The following is a 24427-nucleotide window of genomic DNA, read 5'->3' as shown; positions in this document are numbered from 1 at the left end:
CCTTGGGATTCTCTCTCTCTCTGTCCCTCCCTCACTCATGCACTCTCCCTCTCTTTCAAAAATAAATAATAAACTAAAAAATATATAAAATAAAAGAAAGTTTACTAAAACGAACTCTTGCTTTGTAACATACATCCCAGACACTATCTGTTTAACTGAATATTTTTCATTTTGACAAGTTCTCACTTCTTTTTATACTCCATTAAGCTTACAATTTTGGAACACATATTCAACTATATCCTGGAAGTGATTTGTTATATTCAGTACCTCATAGCTTCATTGTCACAACCATTAGATAGCCACACCTTTTAGAACCCAGGTTATATCTACAAGCAGCTGATACTACCAATGATCCTATAATGATTGGTTCAGGTATCCAGTTTTCTTAATGACAAATCTTAGATAACATACTGCAAGCATTGGAACAGGTTTATTCAAGAATATTTACTCTCATACACCAGGATCATCCACAGTTTACCATACCTAATGTTCAATACCTAGAGTTTAGTCACTTTTTGTTTCCAAGGTCTTTTGATCTTAAATCAACACAGACAGATGTGCCTCCTCAGAGTCCAGGACTCCCTTTCTAGATTAAGTTCTAGTTACCTTCAACTCTAGAATCTCAGAATTCCCTTCTCAAACAGCCTTATATCTGTTTTCAGCAACTGGACAGGCTTCTTTTCCAGGTCTACAATCTTCAGAGAAGATTGTGCCTCCAGTATACAAACCTAGGTCCAGGAAGTGGGTGAGAAGCAGCCATGTCAGTGCTAGGGACTATGCTTCAAAGTGCAGACTGGGTGTCCACACATCTATACAAGTCCCCTTATGGTATGGGACAGAGTCAAGGGTGGGCAGAAAAAGAAGGGTGGGTCAAGGATCAAGGGTTAGAAGCTGGGGGCCAATTCTTCCTCTGTCACCACCTTGTGGCATAGGATTCTCATGAGTCTGCAAACATTAAATTCAACCCTGCCTTTCCAATAATGTTAAACAGGTGTTGGTCAGATCAGGAGGAAAAAGTATCTGTTATTTAACATTTTTAGTTTGATTTATAACATTCAAATCATTTATTTAAACCATTTAGCCATACCATATAACAGCCCCCATTTGTACCATTGCCTTACACACCAAAATGTTGGGGGGAAAACTGGGCTATAGCTTCACATTTGATCAAATTAAACGCATCAAGCCACTTTAAATAGACTAAATTTCAAAAAAACACAAAAAAAATGGAAAATAGAATGGGAGAAAAGAGAATGGGAGCAAAAAAAACCATCCAGAAAAGTCAAGGAGTGAAAAAGAAGAAAAGGATATGAAGAGTATGACCTTATGTGCAGGAAATGGTGAAAGAAGCCAGGCTGGAGAAGGGGGAGAGAAGAAAATTGAGGAAAGAAGTGTGAAAAAGAATAGAACATATAGCATAGCAGAGGACAGCTATATATAGAAGCATTGGGCTGGGAGCAGGAATAACTAAGTATGGACTTAATTTTTTGTTTGTTTGAGTCGCTGAATCTAAGTTTCTATTTCTTTTTACTACAGAGGAATAAATTAAGCTACTTGGGTTCAATGATCACTGTTGTTCTAAAAGTCAATGAATCTATGAGTATTTGGTTTTGTTTTGTTTTGTTCTTTTTGTTTTGTTTTTCAGTCAGTCCATCAGAGAAACTCTGGGTGAGGCATATCTGTGGACTCACCATTCATATGACCATCTTCTCACTAAAGATGCCTCTGATCTTACCCTGACCACTTGGATTGTCCAAAATCACAACTGGTGGGAGTCTGCAACCAGTGACAGGCAATGGAGCTTCCATACCTAACCTGGACCTGTGGCCAGTACAGAAAAGAGGTGCCTTGCATTTAACCACAATATTTTGCCATGTCCTTATCTGATTTTATTATTTCTAACAACAGGTCTCAGCAATATTAATAGGAAATTTCTTTTTAATTCAACTTTCATATATGTATACTTAAGTGATAAATTAGAAATTGTCTCTGGGGGAACCTGGGTGGCTCAGTTGGTTAAACATCCAACTTTGGCTCAGGTCATTATCTCACAGTTTGTGGGTTCAAGGCCACATCAGACTCTGCACTGACAGCTAGAGCCCAGAGCTTGCTTTGGATTCTCTTTCTCTCTCACTCTGTCCCTCCCCTGCTTGTGCTCTCTCTCTCTCTCTCTCAAAAGTAAATAAAACATTTAAAAACTTTTCAAAATTAAACTAAAAGAAGAAATTGTCTCTAAACATGGAGTATGTGTAACATTTTCTCTGATAACAATTACCAATGAATAAAAGTAAAGTGACAAAATACTAATTTAAAGAACTAAAAATGACCTTGTGCATAAACTTAGTTTATTTTTTTTCCTACTTTTACCCACTTATCTGTACTACATAAACACTACACTATTTAGATTTAAAACATTCTTCACTAATAAAGAGAAAAATGGGTCAAAATAATTTCAACACTAAAGCTATTGACAAGAGACTGTACAAATCAAAATACTGATAAATACTTTGCTCTCCTTCAGAATCCTCTCCATTCACTTAAAATCACAGGGAGAGAGCATCATGAAAGACAGAAGACAACTGTAGCTCTCTTGAGATTGATATAAACAACAGAACTTTCATGAGGAAGCAATAGTTATCCTTAAAAGCCAAGTGGCCTTGGCTTCGTTCCATTTCTTTTTAACATTGATGAGACTTCAAAGGCCACTGTTGTGTCTTTCTTTGTAGTTTCTATAGAAACATTTGCTTAATAAAAAACAAAACTATAAGCTTCTGTCTGAAACACTATAAACTGTGAAACAGATGTTAAAAATCTACAATTCCAGATGCAAATAAAATTGTATGGAGTTGTGAAGGTTAGGGAATGGACAAGGAAATTCAATCATGGCCATAGTCATCATCCACAGCCTCATGAGCTCTAGATACGCTGTTTCCTTCTGGAGTTTATAGTTAGAGCATATGGGTACCAAAATTGCTATTAACATTTTTAATTTTTCGTTTTAAAAATTCATCTAAGTGACTCTAAATGGTTTCAGATGTCATAATATTCCACTTGAAGAAATATGTCATTACCTTTGAAATTAGAAGAGACAGGGGCGCCTGGGTGGCGCAGTCGGTTAAGCGTCCGACTTCAGCCAGGTCACGATCTCGCGCTCCGTGAGTTCGAGCCCCGCGTCAGGCTCTGGGCTGATGGCTCAGAGCCTGGAGCCTGTTTCCGATTCTGTCTCCCTCTCTCTCTCTGCCCCTCCCCTGTTCATGCTCTGTCTCTCTCTGTCCCAAAAATAAAAATAAACGTTGAAAAAAAAAACTTAATGAAATTAGAAGAGACAAACTTATGCTTGTCCTCATCTTCCAGAATTAACTTGGAAATAAAATTATAAACTATTTTTTTGGATGAGACCTTCATATCAGTTTTGTCATAATATATGTTATGGGCTTATTTTAAATTCAGTACAGAAATATTACCCACATCTAGCTATTGCTTAACTTTAAGAATTGTCAAAGCTGAAGGGTGCCTGGGTGGCTCAGTTGGTTAAGTGTCCAACTTCAGCTCAGGCCATGATCTTACAGCTCGTGGATTCGAGCCCCATATCAGGCTCTGTGATGACAGCTCAGAGCCTGCAGTCTGCTTCAGAGTCTCTGTCTCCCTTGCTCTCTGCCCCTCCTCTGCTCATGCTCTGTCTCTCTCTCCTTCAAAAATAAATAAACATTAAAAAAAAAGAATTGTCAAATCTGAAATGTTTAGAACATTTGTATAGGAAAGGAGAAGAAATAAGAAATACCATGGTTTCACATTGCACTATGAATACAGTGCGAGGTGGAAAGCATGTTAGAACTAGTTCATTTAATGTAGAAAACCTTGAGAAACAGTTTAAGGCTAGGGGGAAAAGCCAAGATACCTGGTTCTACAGTGCTGGTTTGAACCTTATTCTACCACTTAGTAGATGTGTGATGTTAGCCAAGTTACTTGATCACTTTGTGCCTGGTTTCAACTTTGATGAAAGTAGTAGTACTAGTACCTTCCTCATAAGTACTAGTTATAAGTACACAAGTTAATTTAAATGAACTAACATGTTTAAAGGACTTAAAACAATGTCTACCACAAATGTTATATGTGTTAAATATAATTTTCCTTGATACAACCTTCCCTCTATCACTTCACCGTATAGTATAAGCCATCTTAATCAATAAGATTTGTCCCACTGATTGGCAGGTTAGTTATTTAGAAGCTAGTTCAATTAAATAATCAGTAAAAATAAAAATACATCTGTAAAGTAATATATACTAATTTAGAGTATATGAGTGCATGCAAGAGTGCATTTAGAGTATGAGTGAGTGCATGTTTATTGGCCAGTATTTTGATGAAAAAAAACAAGATATTTGCTCTAAACACTGACCTGTTGAATAAAGCTCTGTTGTTTCTTTCTTGTCCTAGAAGTTCTCTACATTTCAAGTTGCTTTTTATTTAAAGTGGAATTATTAGAGATGTTTGTGAAGGAAACTGAATGCAAAATCCATCTAGATTACTACAATTTCTCCAAATCTCTAAGAGTTGTTTGGTATACCACATATCAGTTTTTTAGTAGGAATTCACCTTTCAGGGTGTTATCACTATAGGTTTCTTAGAAGTATTTTTTTTTTCATATTCATGATTCACAAGTTTATGTTGCAATTAAAATACCTTATTATTTATAACAAACACCAAGAGCATATATAGATCTGACAATACAGCTGACTCCAGACAACCATACCACATAACCTGAGAAAACACAAGTGTGCAAAAATTCAGAAAGGATCTACTATGATGAGCTTCAAGGAGGCTTGGGGTATTGATCTTTGTGTTTTAAAGGAGTGGAATTGTCAATGAAGTCCACAAATTGATTAAGTGGAAGTCAGTTAAGAGAACTTCTACTGCCCTTTCTTCACTTGATTATTTATATGTCTGAGTCCTAACCTAGACTGTGACCTCTTTAAGAGAAAGAGAGCAGATTTTATTCATCTTTGAACTTCTAACATAGCACTGGATTACAGCAACTATTTAATAACTGCTGGCCAAATAAATTAATGAGTTCAAATTAACAAATATCTGAATAAATCACATGAAAGTCACCCTATGTTCTTAACTTAAATGATGCCAAACTTAAGACATAGTCTGTCATTGAACTCACCTGTAAGTATTATGACAGAAATTATCGAAAACTTTACTATGAAACAAGTTTCCTCATAGCAGGGATGATCACAAGACAACCTCTGAAATAGCATTAGAGCTAAAACACAGTCCATATACAACATATTTTGATCTAATGGTGATAGGCATTTGGAATAAATGTTCTTACTTAGTATTCCAAGCAAGGACAACTGTTAGGGGAAATCTGTCCTCCTTGCAGCCATTTCTAAATATTAGGCAATTTGAAGTATGATCTTTTGAATTATCCATTTGAGTCTTAAGAGTTTCTTCATTCTTTGTTTTTTCAATATCTGTCTCATATTTCAATTTCTTGTGTTTACTCCTCAGGCTCCTGGAAACATATAGCCACTTTAATAGCACTCCCTCTGTGACAGGCATTTCATATACTGTACAATCAAAGCTTTTCAAGTCTGCTCTATAACTGTTGATTTGTTGATTGGGGTTTAACCTTCTCTTCTAAAGGAAGGCTTCTCAGAAGTGGAATTCTTTGTAGAGTCACAGTTTATGAGAGTGTTATATTCCCTTCTTCATGCTGTTTGTCAGGTGAATGGGATAGCAATACCCAAAGATGCCAGGAAAATACACACGCAGGTTTATATAGAATTACAGTTCAAATTCTTGAAAAAGAGAAATGTTGAACACCTTGTCAGATATAAACGGTGAAGTAGGCTAGTTTAACCAAGGCCATTTCCCCAGATGAGCATTTCTCCATGTGTGGTCAGAGACTCTCAAAGATCCCTGAGATCGACATTATTTTCATAATAATAATGACATTACATGCCTTCACACTCTCATTTTCTCTCTATATTCATAAGTGTACAGGTTACAAAAAGGTCATCAATATGGTTTCAGATTCCACATTGAAACTAACCTTTAGAACACTAATCCCTGTCACGTCCCAGTGTAGCATCAAAGAAAAACATGCCATTATGTGAAGAGACTATCAGACCAGATTTTCTTTGTACATTTCAACCAAAACAACATATAACAACACATTAAATATAGAGACACATATGAGAATCCGGCTATCCCATATTAAGACACAATAAAGACATTTGCAAAAATGTAAAATAATGCCACTCTTCTAATTTATATTTTCTTATCTTGGGAAATATAATTGTCTTTCTCAAAAATAATTTATATATTTAAAAAAAATTAATGTTTATTATTGAGAGACAGAGAGAGGCAGAGCATGAGCAGGGGAGGGGCAGAGAGAGGAGGAGACACAGAATCCGAAGCAGGCTCCAAGCTCTGAGCTGTTAGCACAGAGCCCGATGTGGGGCTCGAACTCACAAACCGCGAGATCCTGACCTGAGCCGAAGTTTGACACTTAACCGATTGAGCCACTCAGGCGGCCCTCAAAAATAATTTATAATAATTCATAACAAGTTTATTATTTATTTTTAACTAAATATACATTTTCTCAGTTTTAATTCCTAATGTAGTAAACATTTGCACACATTAGCCACATAAACCAGAGCTCTTTTCTTTAGAGTTTTCAATACTTTTAGAGGGTAAATGGGTTTTTAGAACAAAATGTTTAAGAACCTCTGCCCTAAATGAATCAAGTCTGATCTGAATATAATACCATATGCTTTGATTGACACTGAAAGTACTTTTCCTAAAATAAATTATAAAGAAAAGTAATGAACTAGAGAGAACTCTAAAGCACCCCTTTGCATCCCCTTTCTCACTGGCATTTTGAAGCAGAAAGTAGAAAGGTAAAATCTCATTTCTGAGTGACATAAGTTTCATAGCGATGAAACAGATTCTATCAGATACTGCAAAACATCAGTACAACATATGCATAGCTACACACAACTATTTGGTTCCTTAAGTCAAGAGCTTTTTGAACTGTTATATAATCTGTTAATATAACAGTGTCAAAGACTAAGCTCCTAACAGAAAATGTAATGAAAGAATTATCACTAATTTAAGTAAAATAGGTGATTCTTCTACTTAGTAGAATAAAACATGAAGAATCAAGATATAAACCATGAGTTACTTTGTTCCAGAATGTGTACATGTATATTGTAGTATTGTACCTGTATTTTATCTGAACGAATTATTTTTATGTGGTAAAGTTACCTTAATGTTAAAGTTCACACACACACACACGCGCGCACACACACACGCGCACACACACACACACACACACTCCTGCTGCTGTATATCAGTTTAAGAATCAAAATTGATATCAAAGCCATCTAACCTAAAAAGAATAAGAGTTTCAAAACACCTATGCTACTTGGCTTTCAGTTGCTGGGTTACTAAATGATATTGAAACAATTATGCAAAAAACTCTGCTATATAAAAGCTATAATACCTCTTTATCTCATTATCATTTAAATGTTAAATGCTCCATTATAGAGGTAAATTGGGTTTAAAATAGAATGTTTCAAGCAGAAGAGCAAAAAATATAAGGTTAAACAGAGTGAGGAACCAGAGCTTCAATTTGTGGTAGAAAGCTTGCTAGGGCATGGATTGATCTTCTGATATACTAAGAAAGCCAGACCCTCTGACATGCCCTATGGAGAGTAAATATACTGATCTGGAACAAAAATTATGTGAAACAGCTGTTAAGTGACAGAAGAAATGTGCATCGGACCACCAGCCTGTCATAAATATTGCACTCTTAATCAGAAAGCATCTGTCTTTTCATTTCCTTTTCAGCAGTCTCTGCATTGTTTTTAATCTGTGCAGAATGCCTCTTCTAACAGGTGCAACAATGTTTACAAATTGAAAACCTTATTTAAATGAAACTTACAACTAGAGACATTTCAATTAACAGGGCAATATTTTATGAGAAGGAATAATTCTAGTATTTGGAAAATCCATACATTGCTTTGCATTTGTGAAATTTAATTATTGGAAAATTAGTCTATAGACCTCAAGAAAAACAAAAGATGAAATGTTCTTCCAGCAATCTATGCAATCTATAAGCACCCAGAGACACTACAGGGGAAAGGTACTGGTGGGAATATGGAAACATGAAATATTGGGGGCTGATGTTATAAAATGTCATGTTACATCAAAAAAGAATTTTAGAATAATATCCCATGTGTCCATTAAAAGTGGAGTCTGTGGCACTACTTTGTTTTCCTATAGTTTTTTTTTTCCTATTATCATTATTAGCTTGTTAAAACTGACCATAATAGATCTATAATCAGTCTGCTGGATTAAAAAATATGGCAGAAATACTAAAGTTAGCATTATAATCACCCAAATAAAATTTAAAGATAATTTCTGCAAAAACAGGAGTATAATCATAAACTTAGCTCATTTAGAACACATACAATTTATAAAGTGAAAAGGACTGCAGAATTATCCACTTTGGCTCTTTCACTCAAAATGAGTGCAGTGATAACAAACTGAGTTCCTACAGGGGCTAGGAAGGTAATGTAGGCAACATAAGTCTGGTGAAACATGTGGCTTTTTAGGTTGATTGTTTCATTTCCCAATTTGTGATAGCAACAGGCATTAAAGAAATATTCTTCTTAACTGCACTCTAGGACAAACAACATGGCAGACTCCTTAAAAAAGAACATGGGAAGCTGGTGAGTAATGCACAAGTTAGCCAATTGTTTTCATGGGAGAAGCAATTTTTTAGTAAAGCTCAGGGCAAACAAAATATATCTGTGAACTGGATTTTGCCCTTGGGCTTCCAATTTGCAAACTTCAGTGTAATAGCTGAGAATACAGGCTTACGTTAAACAGATCTAAAGTCAACTACTATCTTCGCTATTGATTAGTTTTATGACCTTGGATAAGCTACTTGATTTTAAGCTTCATTTCATTCTCAGCAAAATAAGTGTTAATAATAAAAGCTGACTCATTAGGATATTATAAATATTAGGTAAGATGAGATAAAAATACTTAGCACATCAAATACTCAGTAAGTTGTAGATGTTATTTTGTATATGATACGCATTATATATTACATGATATGTAAAAATATACATACATTATATTTTTATATCTAATAGTAAATTCATGAAAAAGCTCTGATTTCCTCACCTGCTTTCATAATTGACATGGAATAAATATTCTTTATATCATGGATAAAGCCTGTCAATGTTTATGATTCCTGTCAGTGTATATAGATATTTATTATAGGTTAACACAGAAAGCAAATGTTATTATTTGTTCTTGTAAGAATTCACTACACAAAATTATCTCATCTGAAGCATTTATATTTTGCAAGGGACAAATCCATTAAAATTTTTTTCCATACTAAAGCATTATAAACAAGGTCATTTGTTAAAAAGCATAGGAGATTCTCTTTAATTGCTTTTTTAGAGACAAATATAATAAAAAATAATTTTGCTGATGGGAGTTAAACATTTGGGGTATCATTTGAAAAACTGATGAGCTTTTTCAAACTAAGCCAGTTCTAGTAGATAGACTTTAGCCACAGGAGTTTCACTGTGATAACAGTGCCTTCTTAGAACTTCACTGTGACCTGTTTCCAAATCTCTCTACTGACACCTCAGATTCTCTAACTGATCCTCATTAGATCCCATCGCTTCAGCCTTAGAAGTTTGTTTTCCCTAATAATTAACAAACTCCCCCTTTCCACTAAATGTGTTCTTGTCTAAAAAGTACAGAAATTCTTCCACTAATAGGTTGAACCTACAGTTAGATAACCATACCTGTCACAATAGCTATGGTTGATGGAGAACTTATTATATGCTCAATATTAGCTAAGTCCATTACATGCAGTCTCATTTAATCCTTACCAGGGCTCTATGAAGTAGATTCATTAAGTATACCAAGGTTCCTTATCTGTAATGTAAAATAATTCTGAAAGAGTTTAACTCATTTGTCCAGTAAGTTTCAGAGTCAAGAGTTAAGTATAGACCCATTCCTAAGGCTATCCTATTCTATCTGCCTAAATTCTTGGCTTAAAATTCAACCAGGATGAATTAGATATGTATGGAAAAAAAGCTATCATTCAACATGTTAACATGACATGAGCTGGATGAGCTGAGATGGGAGGATGATGAAGAGATATTAAAAGATAGCAAGCAGGAGAGGTGCCTGGGTGGCTCAGTCAGTTAAGCACCCAACTTCGGTTCAGCTAATGTTCTTACAGTTCGTGAGTTTGAGCCCCAAATTGGGCTCTCTGCTGTCAGTACAGAGTCCACTTTGGATCCTCTGTCTCCCTCTCTCTGCCCTCCACTTGGTCACGTGCACACACTCTCTCTCTCTCAAAAATAAATAAACATTAAAAAATATAAAAGATAGTAAGCAGGAAAATTAAAAATGAGTTAACGCCTTAATACATTGATTACATTTAAGTGTTTATAGTAGGCTTGGTAAAAGATACCTCTACACATGTATTCCATTTTTACCCAACAATAGCGGATGAAAATACAATTTAAAAAAAGATAAATTATAATAACTTTTCCATTATCCAAGAATTCATCCCATTACAATAGGATTCACCCAGAGTTTTTCCCTCCGTGAATTTAAGTTGTTAGTGACCATTAGCTGTTTACAGAGGAACTAAGGGATGAGCGTGGGAGATGAGCTACAGAGAAACATACAGCTAAATATCCCTGAAGCTAGCAGAAATCAAGATATCATGTGTCTGAAGTTGAGCCTATAAAAATGCAATCCAAACACAACTTTTCAGGAGCATCTACAGTTGAAGAACAAAGCAGGCTTTAATCTATTTTTCAGCCACAGTTTTGTCAATTTAATAATCACCTCCAACAGGCCACCCCATGTTTCAAATAGCTCCCAATAAAGCATGTACAACTTGTGAAAGGCAAAATATCTCAACAGGTTTGGTTTTGCAGAGAACAAGTTTCCTGTGACATAATTATGAGACAGATCAAAAGGTTTGAAGGCCAACAGATGGATGAACATAGACTTAGTTAAGATAAATCAGGCCTCTGTGATAATCTTGGGGAAAAAGCCTCCTATCCTCAAAAAAAATAGTATCTTTTTGGGCACGCAAACTATTGACAAACTTTGGGCAGCTAATCCACAAGACTCACATTAATATACAGCACGTGAAACACATTTTCCCTTGGGCAAGGAGAGGAGAATCTATTGCACATGTCATCTGTTTCTGTGAATACTGAAGATTACAATTATGTTTTGATGTTAATCCAACTACTGCAAATTTCTTGTTGCGAAGCACACTGTGAAAATGTGAGTGACAGTATAAATCTTTTTAAATTGAATTCAACACTACTGAAAAGAGCTGATGTTTTCAAATACTGTTACAAAGCCTCTGAACAACAAGAATAACTCTTTAAATGAAGCAGCTCCCTATAGTGACCTATTTGGTAAGAAAGCAAACAGCCAGGATAAAATCAAATTCTGCATATCTGCTATATGTGTGTGTGTGTGTGTGTGTGTGTGTGTGTGTGTGTGTGTATTATTTTAGGAACAATCACCTCTAATGCTGTGATGTCCTCATAGGCAAACTGCACGGTGGGAATTCCAAGATGGTTGATGAAATAATCAGCATCACCTTCTATCTGTACAGAACTGACATTGGTTTCTTGACACTTAGCTCTTCTGGAACAGTTGAAATTATTTTTCTGAAAAACATAATTTAAATTGTTAGCATACATTGTGCTTCTTGGGATACCCCAAAATCAGTGCTACTCAAAATGTGGTCAATACATTGGCTGCATCAGTGTCATCCAGGAACCTGCTGGAAATACAAATGCTTAGGCTCCCCCCTTGTCCTCCAGAATGGGAATGGGAAACTTTGAGGATGTAGCCCAGGAGCCTACCTGGTAACACTTCCCTATGGTTCTGATGCTCACCAAACTGTGACTAGTGCTGGCTCAAATCAAACTCTGCTTGCTGTTGGTGCTTCAAAAATATTTTTATCATAGATTATTAAGAACTGTAATGACTTTTTAATTTGAAATATTTTAAAATGATGTTGAGCCCCTAAAAAGTTTAGACTTTTTTTTTTCAAGTTTTCCAATAAATTTAAAGGAAGGCTTTGCAGGTTATAATTCCATTCTTCTTAGAATGATTTTTGAAAACCACAGAAGAAATTTTCTCCATTTATTCTTTGTTTAAAATTATTTATTTATTTATTTTGAGAGAGAGAGAGAGAGAGAGAGCATGAGCACAGAAGGGGCAAAGAGAGAGGAAGACAGACAGAATCCCAAACAGGCTCCCTGCCACCAGCACAGAGCCCAGTGAGGCGCTTGGACCCATGAATTGTGAGTTCACGACCTGAGCCAAAACCAAGAGTCGGATGCTCAACCAGCTGAGTCACCCAGGTGCCCCTCCGTTTATTCTTAAAAGCATATTCCCTTAAGTCTCAAGTATGAAAATTTTATGGAAAAATGCCAATCTTCTCAGCAGTTAATTACGAGAAAAGTGAAACAACAGCAATGAGAACATCACATCTAATGTCCAGCATAATGTATTCAATATATGTTTGTCACTGAATCAAGACATTGGCTCTTTGGGGTGCCTGAGTGGCTCAGCCGGTTGAGCATCTGACTTCAGCTTAGGTCGTGATCTCACTGTTCATGGGTTCAAGCCCTGCAATGGGTTCTCTGTTGTCAGTGGGGAGCCTGCTTTGGATGCTCTGTCCCCCTCTCTCTCTGCCCCTCTGGTTTGTGCTCTCTTTCTCTCTCAAAATCAAATAAACATTAAAAAAAAAGACATTGACTCTTCAACCATACTCCCCCCTGCCATGTTTCTTTGGTATGATATAATTTCAAAAATACTTTATGTATATAACTGATCAAAAATTTAGAAATGTGTAGTTTAATATTTAGAACATGAATTGTTACAACTTTTTTCATCTACAGGGCTAGATTTTCCAAACATATAATAATGTTTCAAAACCTATCCAATTTTCTTTGAGGACCTAATAGAAAGATCTTTGCAACAAAGTTAAAATCACTTAAAATGGAAAGCCTGTGTGAGTGAGCATTTATAAACAAGACAAGCTTCCATTTTAATGTTATTTATAAATACCTTGAGTAATGAAAAAAAACTAAAAATTTTATTTGGTGAACCCCACCAAATTGTGTCTTTTGAAAGCCTGATTTTCTGAAAAGAGAGCTCATTCTCTTTCATTTCCTGATACACTCCTGGGGCAAAGATTCCTGAAAGTTTTAGATCAACTTGGGACACTTTAGGTAGACTTTTCATATTCCCAAAAAAGAGTGACCCTTAAGTACTGGATTATAAAAAGCAAAGGAACTACTTTATGTCATGTACAAATTCCAAGTATTTTTGACAGATTCAGCTTTTGAGAACTGGCACCTTTGAAGGTATTTGTTTAGTCAATGTTTTTGTTCCTAATTGAATTTTGAATGTCTTGGGCAGACAAGGCAGTTACCAGTTTCCCATCACTGGTGTCTCACGCTCAGCCTGATTCACTCATTCAAATTCACAGAATGGTGGCCACATGCATTTATATTTGTTACACTCTTATGTTTTTAATAAGGACTTGATAGAATCTAGTCTTTTCCCAGCTGCTTAGCCAACAAAATTAAAAATAATTTTTACAAGGAGTCTCCTTTCCCTTTACTTACATGGTTCCCCTTATTTACGTGTCTTTTTGGAACTTACATCCTACTCAACATCAGTGGAAACATAGGTTTGGCTTTAATTTATCTTTGCATGCCGAATTCTTAATATGCACTCCAAATATCAGCCACGCTGATATTTCCTTAGAAATCTGTGAGGAAATTTTCCTTAGAAATATTTTTTTTTCTCAATAGAAGATTGCCATGGATCAAAACCCAACAATCCTAAATTCCATAATACGTGTCCCTGAAAAAATGAAATTAAAAAAAATAAATGTGAAATGTAAATGTAATATTTGATATTACTTTCATTCGTTTGCCCTACAAGTTTCACAAAGCACAGTTCTTGTTTTACATCGGCCTTTCACCAGCCCAGGACATTCTTTTTGAAGCCATTACGGATACTCAAGTCTCTCTGTTCTTGCCATGGCTAATCCCACTGCTTAGCTCATATTTTCACAGCATTCCATTTCTGTGATACCTTCTAGCTACATCATCATTCATATGTTCTCTATTTTTCAGCCAACTCAAAAAGGCAACATCCAGCCTTCAGGATTACATCCCTTAAAATGCTTCCACATTCTTTTCCCTACTCTGGCTTGCTTTACTTCATCCATTTATTAATAAATCTATCTTTTCCCTAAAGGTTTGTATTACCACCTCTGTCATTTATAAAAATTCCTTTTGTAAATCAATTAAGATGGCGACAGAATGAGCATTATTTAGAATTTTTTTAAATGTTTTGTTTATTCTTTTTTTTTTTAATTTTTTTTCAACGTTTATTTATTTTTGGGACAGAGAGAGACAGAGCATGAACGGGGGAGGGGCAGAGAGAGAGGGAGACACAGAATCGGAAACAGGCTCCAGGCTCTGAGCCATCAGCCCAGAGCCCGACGCGGGGCTCGAACACACGGACCGTGAGATCGTGACCTGGCTGAAGTCGGACGCTTAACCGACTGCGCCACCCAGGCGCCCCTGTTTTGTTTATTTTTGAGAGAGCAAGAGTGGGGGTGAGGCAGAGAGAAGGGGACAGAAGATCTGAAGTGGGGTCTGCGCTGACAGCAGTGAGCCCAATGTGGGGCTCAAACTCACAAACCATGTGATCATGACTTGAGCCAGGGTTGGATGCCCAACTCACTGAACCACCCAGGTGCCCCTATTTATAACTGTTTTTAAATTATGTTTTGAAGGTTGAGATCTACTAAACCACATTGATGGTGCTAAATGTCGACTTAGAGTACAGAACAGTAGCATTGTTAGGCACAAATGCCTGGAACCTGCAGCTGGAAGTTCTTGGCTATTTGAGTCTCCTGTCGGGGTTAAGCACAAATGAAGGGTAAAAGATTCAAGAAAGCCAATCCAAAACTAGAGAATCAGCAACAACACAGTTCTCTGAGGAGTCTTCCTGGGATCTGTTCCTGACCTATTAAGCCCACAGTTTCCCTGCAAAGTTCTGGAGAGGACTTATCTCACCAGCTCATACTATTTCTCCTCTCTTTGTTTCTCTGTCTCTCTCGCTCACTGCCTCCTCCTGTATTGCCTATTCTCCTGTGATTTAACCAGTGATGAGGGAAGGAAGCGCTGTACCCTCAAACCTCTGTTTATTTTGTTCTTTAGTGCTTTTGTTCGTAGCTACTTTCAGAGGAAAATAGGACAAAAAAGAACCCAATTTTCAGACTGGATTTTTCTCCCCAAGTCATTTCATCTAGGGATTTCCCTTAAGGAGAACATTCCTGGCACAGAAACCCTGTTCTCGAAATCTTTGTGTTATTCATTACTTTAAATCTAGGCCAAATTCATAGACCTTCCATGATCCTAAAACTGTATTCTACCCTAATGTAAGCTGTTTTCCCACACAACACTTTATTGGATTGTGGCTGGGTAAGAAAGAGGTACTGATCTGCTCAACTCCTGTGAACACTAATATCTGAGGGGGATATTGAAAGAAATGTTAATTTCCTTCATTTTACTAGAAGTTAGTCACCATGGGAGAGAGAAGGTTGGTAACAAATTTGTGCAGGTCAATTAATCTTTTAAATTTATTTACAAGGCTGAGTAAATTCAAATTAAGTATTTCATCCAAGGAGTTCAAAACGCTCCATACTTAATGTTTGATAACAAGCATTTTTATTACAGTTCATAAAATAAGCAAGTTCAGGCAATGACTGTGGTTGTGTCACTTGTTTAATTTCCTACCACAAGTCTATTGAAGACCTGAAATGAAATCACCATCTCAATCCTAAAAGCCGTGTGCTCTTTGCAAGCGTACTTTTAGGCTTAAAGGCAAAACCTTATAGTAAATGATCATGTAAGTGAAATATAAAGAAATTAAGCCGACATTTACCTTAATTGTATAGTGATACCAAGGCACATTGACAAGATTCTAAAGTATTTAAAAATCTGTTTAATAATTTGAACGTTGTATTTCTCCCCTACTCTGCTTTCCCCTGCACACATAGTATTCACTCTGCATTTGTAGGAAATCAAAGGTGATTACTTATTCAAATAGTGTAACATTCAAAATTCAAAATTCAACATTCAAAAAGTGTAACATTCAAAATAAAAGTACCACATTCTATATATTGTAATAAAATTAAATCACTTTCTTTTCATTTCAGTATCATTTTGTAACTTCAGTTGTGTAGAAACAATTTATCTCCCTGGTTTTCCTGAATTTCACAGTTTCATAATGTTCTAGTTGTGATAATGATGCTATGGTATTTTAAAAAGTGATTTCTCAATATAGGCACCGAGATGGTTAATTTCATGTGTCAGTCTGATTGAGCCACTAGATACTCAGATATTTGGTCAAACATTATTCTGGGTGTATCTGTGAGGGTGTTTTCAGTAGATGAGATTTACATTTGAAATCTTTAGACTGTCTAAAGCAGATTGCTCTCCCTAAGGTGGGTGGGCTTTAATTCACTCAGTTTAAGGCTTTAATAGAACAAAAAGCAGACCTACCCCAGTAGCGAGGAACTTGACTTGAGCTGCGACATAGGTGTGGAGGCCACTTTCAGGCAAACAGGCTTGAGCAATGGAATGTGGAAAGGGTCCACAGGACCACCTGGTTGAATATAGATGACCCATTTCAAAATAGCCATAGTCCCTAACTAATCAATGGACTATTTATAACTAGGCACAGTTATAGGCACCAAAAGAGGGAATATTCCATACCTAGCCATACTGTTAGGGAAAAATCTGTTATATGATGGCCAACAGGATCAATAAGGAAATTTCAGTCCTGGCCTAAAGACTTCCCTTCCAGATTCTTGTTCCCACCCTGCTTGCCTCAGGTGCCAAATTATTACTGTTGGGGAAATAAGTAAAGTTCTGCACCATAAGATGGCTGATGGGACTAAAACAAGCTCTAGTTCCTAGCTTAAAGACTCCTCTTCCGGGTTCTCCCTGCCCTGTTTGCTGCACCCGTGAAAGCTGCCACAAATGCGGAAAATGATGCTATAAATCACCCTTCCCACCTGCATTCTGGAGCTCAGATCTCTGGAGAATGATCTCCTCTGAGTCCACCGGTGTAAAATAAAGCTCCTTCCTTCCAAGTTTCTTCTGCCAGGTGATCCAGACCAGTTTCTGTAATAATACCTCCTCACTTTCCCTCCTTAAAAGCAGCCCCCACCCACTGCCTTGGGGCAGACAGCCTCTGCTGTCCTGCTCTTGGCTCCCTTCCCAGTATTCAATAAACTTCTATCTCCTTTGTTCTGCATCTGGTGAATTCTTTCAGTGAGTTGAATTCATTCAGTGAATTCTTTTACCTCCTGCATCAAAAGTTTCCACCCCGTTGCCATTCCACATTTGAGGGCCCCCATGCAATGGAGAGACACCCCATTTAGGCACAAAAGGAAAAGGGTCTTTTCCTTTCTTTAGACTCAACTGAAACACATCAGATCTTCTTGAGGGTCAAGCTTGCTGGTTTGGGGCTGGAACTCACACAGTCGGCTCTCTGGGTCTCTAGCTTGCCAACTGCAGATCTTAGAACTTCTCAGTCTTCATAATCCTGTGAGCCAATTTCTTGTAATAATTCTTTTTTGTATACTCTATTGGTTCTGTTTTTCTGGAGAACTGTGTCTAATGTAGATCACCTTTCTGTTTAAGAAATTTTCATCAGAACTAGTAAAAATTTAAACTTTAATAGTGGTGATGATGATGTGGAGAACAAAGGCAAAAGGAAATGTAGACAAAATTATATTTCCTTATAACCTGCAGCCCATTGACAAATACTTAAGACATACAGAGTAGGACATCCCTCAGGGAACTCCTGTCTTATTTTTAATGCTTTGCTAGGGGGAAAAACAACCTTAGCTTGACAATAGCCAGGCTTCCAGGATCCTATGAGTCTTCTTTAGCATAGGAAAATCTTTTTGGAAATTCCCCTTGTCTTTACCTCCCCCAACTCCCAATCCCAGTGCAGTTATTTCTGCCCAAGGGTCCTGTCCTCTTGCTATTAAAAAACAAAAACAAAAAACACCTTTTTGCACTGAAAACATCTCAAGAATTCTTTCTTGGTCATTGGCTCTGAACCCCAACACTTTAAACCACCTCAGTGAGCAGTGCTGGGTGTTTTGTTCCTTTGGTTAACTGGAGGTAGTTCATTAAATTGTGTTACATTTTTATTTTAGAACTGATAAACATGATTCCATGCAATGTGAACATGTAAATAGTTGAGGAATCACAGAGAAATTACTGGCTTTTGAAACTAGAGAGAACCAATAATATGAAAGCCCACAGAAAGCACCAGGGTTATTCTTCTGCGGTCCACAGAAAGAGTTTAGGTGATCTATGAATTTGGTGGACCAAGGGAGGGGAAAAAGTAGCATCTTTATTTCCATTCATTTCTAACTGAAATTTAACATCTCATTCAAATGTGAAGTAGGTCTTAAACGGGATATATCAGCAGTACCTGACTTGCAATCAAATGAAACCAGTTACTATTTCAATTGTGAAAAACTCATTACTATTTGAAAAGATGAGAGTTTACAAAACATTTGCTTAAATTTTAGTGTTTAATGTGTTAATTTAAAAAAGCTTACAGGGGCGCCTGGGTGGCTCAGTGGGTTAAGCATCCGACTTCGGCTCAGGTGATGATCTCCCGGTCTGTGGGTTCGAGCCCCGCGTAGGGCTCTGTGCTGACAGCTCAGAGCCTGGAGCCTGTTTCAAATTCTGTGTCTCCCTCTTTGTCTGACCCTCCCCTGTTCATGCTCTCTCTCTCTGTCTCAAAAATAAATAAATGTTAAAAAATAAATAAAAAATAAAAAGCTTACATATTAGTAAAATGCAAATTTGTGTGTTTTAATACTTAGATAATTGCAGTTTGACTTAGTTTCCTTTATAATCCTGTGTATTTTAATTTAAGCATTTTAAAACATTGTTTCTGAGAATGGGTCTGTATAGGATTGATCAGCCTATCAAAGCGGCCACAATGGGGAGCTCTCCTAGCAAAACAACTTCATTTAACAAATTAGAAAATTGAGGCTCCAAATCAACAGAATTAGAATTTGATTCCAGATCTTTTCACTCCATATGCAACACTCTTTCCTCTCTACCATGCTGATATACCTAGCATACAGACCACATTAATGCACGGGACCATCTGAATCTTAAATTTGTTCTTTCTGGGATTGCAAGGATTTTTTTTTTTTTTTTAAATCACATCATAATCACTGGATGTGGTTGTAACCAACTATCTGTGTATCTGTGGCATTTCTTCAATGTTTATTTAGTTACTCTGTGTGTATGTCAGGAGTTCCTCACTTATTTTGGTTGTATTTTTATGCCAGTGCCTCAAGTTACTATCTATACCCAGTTCCTCATAATGCATTGCAGATCTCCTTTAGTAATCTTTGAGAGGCAACAGGAAGTTATGCTTACTGGCTCTCTTTAATATTTTAAACTGGAAACTTATTTTGGTTATCCTTCACACTAGCATCTGATAATGAGTTTCTTATATATAACATATACTTTAAAATGGTACATATTTTTTTAATCAGTAAATATCTTGCAATGCATTTATTAAAGATTAAATGGAGTCTGAGGAGAAAACCAGCTTTTTAACTTGATTTTTAAAAAGAAATTTTCAACCCGTAAAATGGGATTTTCAAAATCTCCAGTATCTCAAGCTTTTGGGGAAGGTTTAATCACCTACTTACTGAGTGTTAACAAAGTATTTTCAGCTTTAAATGGTGCAGAATGCAATCCTCTAGTATATGATGAGGGAGCATAAGGCAAGCTGACAGGCCACAAACACTGCCCCCCTCCCTGCCAGGTGGGATATGTGTGGTATTCCTTGGGCACTCCTGTTTGCCCAAGTACAAAGGAAAGGAAAAACAACAACAACAAATGGCTAACTGACAGAGATCATAGTCCTGTAGGATCTAAGTCTCCATCACCTTTCCATAGTGATGTGGGAAACAAAGGCAGAAGAAAATGGCAGATCAAGCTAAATTTCCTTATAACCTTTAATCCTGTTACCAAATATGGAGAAATGTTACTTTATATTTGAAATACTTCAAATCATATTAAAAATATATTTATTCAGAAATGAATGCTTTAGAGAGCACTCTGGTACAGTGAAAATAAAGAATAAAGACATTTGCCCTTGTTTTTATTCTAACTTCTAACTTAGGTCTCCTCCTTAAACCCTGAGTCTACTCTATTTTGCCTTCCTCTTCCCTGGTTAATTGGTTAACTTAAAATTCCTGATTAATGTGAACATGATAACAAAAGATCTATTTCTTTTTCTTTCCTTCTTTCTTTTTTTAATTCTCCACGTAAGGTTTTGTGTAACAATAAAAAATAGGTATGTTATTTTAAAACCTTAAAAATTACATTTCTCTCAAACTGTTAGGCTTAAATAAAGATCTCCACTAAAATAATAAAATAATAGCCACCCTATGGTATCTTGTACCACAATATATTCCGGATGAATCCACCTTAAAAAAAAAACTTTTTTTAATGTTTATTTATTTATTTATTTATTTTTTTTAAATTTTTTTTCAACGTTTATTTATTTTTGGGACAGAGAGAGACAGAGCACGAACGGGGGAGGGGCAGAGAGAGAGGGAGACACAGAATCGGAAGCAGGCTCCAGGCTCTGAGCCATCAGCCCAGAGCCTGACGCGGGGCTCGAACTCACGGACCGCGAGATCGTGACCTGGCTGAAGTCGGACGATTAACCGACTGCGCCACCCAGGCGCCCCAAATGTTTATTTATTTTTGAGAGAGAGAGAGAGAGAGAGAGACAAAGAGAGAGAGAGAAAGTGGGGGAGGGGCAGAGAGAGAGGGAAACATAGATACTGAAGCAGGTTCCAGACTCTGAGCTGTCAGCACAGAGCCTGATGTGGAGCTTGAACTCACAGACCATGAGATCATGACCTGAGCTGAAGTCAGATGCATAGCTGACTGAGCCACCCAGGTGCCCCATGATGAATCCATCTTTTAAGGGTAAAATCTAACTCATAAAAGCATGGAGGAAACAGTGGAAGAAAATTTTTAATAATCCCAGAGTGGGAAAGACATTTTTGAGTATGTCACATACCAGGAAGACAAAAATCATTAATTACCCCAACAACATAATGCATTTCCTGCATGACAAAAATTACCATAAACAAAGATAATTGAAAATCCAGAGAAAAAATAGTTACAATTAATTCCCTAGACAAATGGCTAGTTTCTGTAATACCTAAAGCAAAAAGCCTGAAAAGCTAATAAAAAATAGTCAATGAATATGAACCAGCATTTCACAGAAAAAAAATAATTAGAAATGCCTTTTATGCATAAAGTACATATGAAGTGTCTTTTCTTTTCACTTTACAAACAAAAAAAGTTTTGTCAAGTTTGATTATGGACTGAGTTGTGAGGGACATGGGAAATTTGGTGTCTCATATATTGCCAAAGAAAAAACAACTGTTACAAATTCTATGAAGGTTAAATAAATTATATCACATCCATACAATGGAATAATATTCAGTTTTTAAAAAGAACAATGAAGCCACTCATGCATTGGAGATAAACAATCTCTAAGATACGATTTCTACATGAAAAAAAAAATAATGTGTAGTAAGAATCTATATGTTGTCATTTGTGTTTAAAAAACTACATATGCTCTAACACAGATGGTGTTTGCCTCTGGGGAGAGGTACTTGTGGGAAGAACAGGCTTAGGAGGAAGACTTTTCATTGTCTACTTATTTATTACTTTTGAATTTTAAATCTGTGATTGAATCATCTGCCAAAAATAAATGTTACATTTTTGAAATCTCCTCTGAACTATATACTCTATGTTTCAGATGCCCTGATTGTAAGGTAATCAATTTAAAAATAGCTTCTGTTGGATAGTAAGAGAGAGACAAGCCATGTAACAGATATCTCCCAGTTTCAGAAATGTTAACATTTTACAAAATGTCTAAGTAGGAAAATCGAGGTACTTAGAATTATATCATCAACAACCATTTAATATAAGAAGGTCCACTTGGAGCCATCAGAAATGTCTATACCATCGGGGAGGGGACAGATAAAAGTAACTGCCACTTATTAGGGAAGAACAAGTTCTCTTTAAGGAGGATTTGGGAATGTATACAATAACATGAGTCCCCTGCTGGGGTAGGGGTCAATAAAGTAGGCACCCAGTAACCAGGAGGATACTGGAAGAGAACAGACAGCCTAAAATGGTCAGGAAAACTGAAAATAAACTTTCATTCATTTTATAATCTTGATTTCCTTGAGGATCATTCATATCTACATGGTTTACAGGTATTGTATTTTCTAGGCAAGAGACAAGTTACTATCAAAACATGCTAAATATGGGCCACCTCACTTTCTACAAGGAGACATTTAAATGAGGACTTACCATTTAGAAATAAACACCTTATTAGATCATAATTCAGTCCTGTGAGATGGTTAGTAAAACAAGTATTATTTATTCCATATGCAGATTTAAAAAGTTTTGGTTGGGGTGCCTGGGTGACTCAGTCAGTTAAATGTCTGACTCTTGATTTTAGCTCAGGTCATGATCTCATGGTTCATGAGATCAAGCCCCACATGTGGAGGCTGCTTGGGATCCTTTCTCTCCCTCTCTCTCTACCCCTCCCCTGAGCATGCACATGTGCTCACTCTCTCTCTCTCTGAAAATAAATAAATAAACATCTAAAAACTAAATAATATAAAATAAAAAGTTTTGTTATCCTCTAGGGATTTCTAACTGGATTGTAACATTGTTGCCCTCTCCCCTATCTACCCCTACCTCTGGTCTTATAATCCTCTTCCTCTCCCATTAACTAAGGAAATACAAAAGGGGCGGTCCTTGGTTTGTACAGAAAGAGCTGGTAGGCTGCTGACTAATCAACTCAATTAAAATTACCTTACAGTTTAAGAAAATGATGACTTTAAAAAAATGTACCACATAGATTCCATGGATCTCTTCACCGCTTTGGCACATCTCTGATAGGCTTACTGTTGGTCACTCCAACAGCTAAACCTATTTCTTCATGAAATGCAAACTATATACAGAATGATAAACCCAGGGCCCTTCCAAAAACTGTACTCTGATTATATCTAAATGAAACTGTGAGCATATTGGAAAGGTACAGTGGAACCTTCCAAACTGACCTTTGGCCAATGTATTGGATGAAAGCACACTCCCCCTGGGTGCAATTCCTATAGGACCTTTAATGACCAAAAGGATCAAGATATAGATTTTATGTCTCAGTGAAAGATAACAACTCTGGCTTCACAATGCTGTTCCATGCTGAGGAATTGGCTGACATAACATAACTTCAGCTATTATTTCACCAGCCTTCTTGAGGTTTGTCTTAAATAGCTTCTCCTGGCCTCACAGGCAATGCTATTTTAAATAATACGGTGTCAGCATTTCAGTGATGTATTCCAGCTGCCAGGCATTAAAAAAATTAACTGAAAAACCTAACTGGTTTTCAATTCAACATTAACTGTGTCCGGCTGCAAATATTTTTAATGAAATATTTAAACAAACGCTACTATAGATGAAACAGTTTAGTCACTTCCCTTCAAAAAAAATCCAGACATTTCAAAAAAAGTAAACCCGGAAGCAAGGAAACAATTGGAGTTACTTTGCATATATTTAGCATCACTCAGTAGATAGCAGGAGAAAGTTTGCTGTCCTCTCTGTGACCAGGCGTACAGGGCAGTTGTAAATCAGGTGGGTGCTCTCAGGTTTTTTAGAGGTAATTCATTTAATTTTAGGAGGGCACAGGGAGAAAAGCTGAAAAATGCAGACTTGGCAAGCCAGGAGGGCAAAAGGATGTGGATGGCATACCATCACACATTACCATTTCAAGCAAGTTAAGTGCTGAGAGTGAGAAATCGGGCAGAGGAAATAACACCATCAGCAGTACTATGCCTAACTCTGACAGATGACAGCATCATCGCATAACCTGAAAGCCTGGGGCTAAAATAACTGCTGGCCTAGGGAGAGCTTTGCTAGAGTGAGTTCACAGGGGCTTTGTAGCCACTATTCTACCCAAGGAGCACTGTGCATAGGATATCCAAGCACTACCAATGACTCAACCCCAATGCCAATCCCACAGGTCAGGTTTCTTCGTACCAGACCTAGGACCATTATTTTGGTCCTAGTGTACCCATTAGTCATATATTTACACCACTTGATTTAACTCAATTCTCCTTTGCCTTTTTTTCTGCCTCTCCTACATGTCTTTTGAGGTCAAAGAA

The 24427-nt window shown here is 36.7% G+C and overlaps 1 protein-coding gene across 11 annotated transcripts in view; it reads right to left on the bottom strand.

Moving 5' to 3' along the window:
* The window catches only part of NAALADL2 (N-acetylated alpha-linked acidic dipeptidase like 2), a 1352594-nt gene that overhangs the window by 202210 nt on the left and 1125957 nt on the right, over window positions 1-24427 (bottom strand). For all 11 annotated transcript variants that reach the window (XM_047875457.1, XM_047875456.1, XM_047875458.1 and 8 more), the window contains one exon: window positions 11598-11744. In XM_047875457.1, coding sequence (XP_047731413.1) covers window positions 11598-11744 — 147 coding nt within the window. The remainder of the gene's footprint in view (window positions 1-11597; window positions 11745-24427) is intronic.

Source organism: Prionailurus viverrinus, chromosome C2 (genome assembly GCF_022837055.1).
Source record: "Prionailurus viverrinus isolate Anna chromosome C2, UM_Priviv_1.0, whole genome shotgun sequence".
Classification (NCBI taxonomy): domain Eukaryota; kingdom Metazoa; phylum Chordata; class Mammalia; order Carnivora; family Felidae; genus Prionailurus; species Prionailurus viverrinus.
Note: the sequence above shows the minus strand (reverse complement) of the source record. Positions and strands in the feature narration are given on the sequence as shown.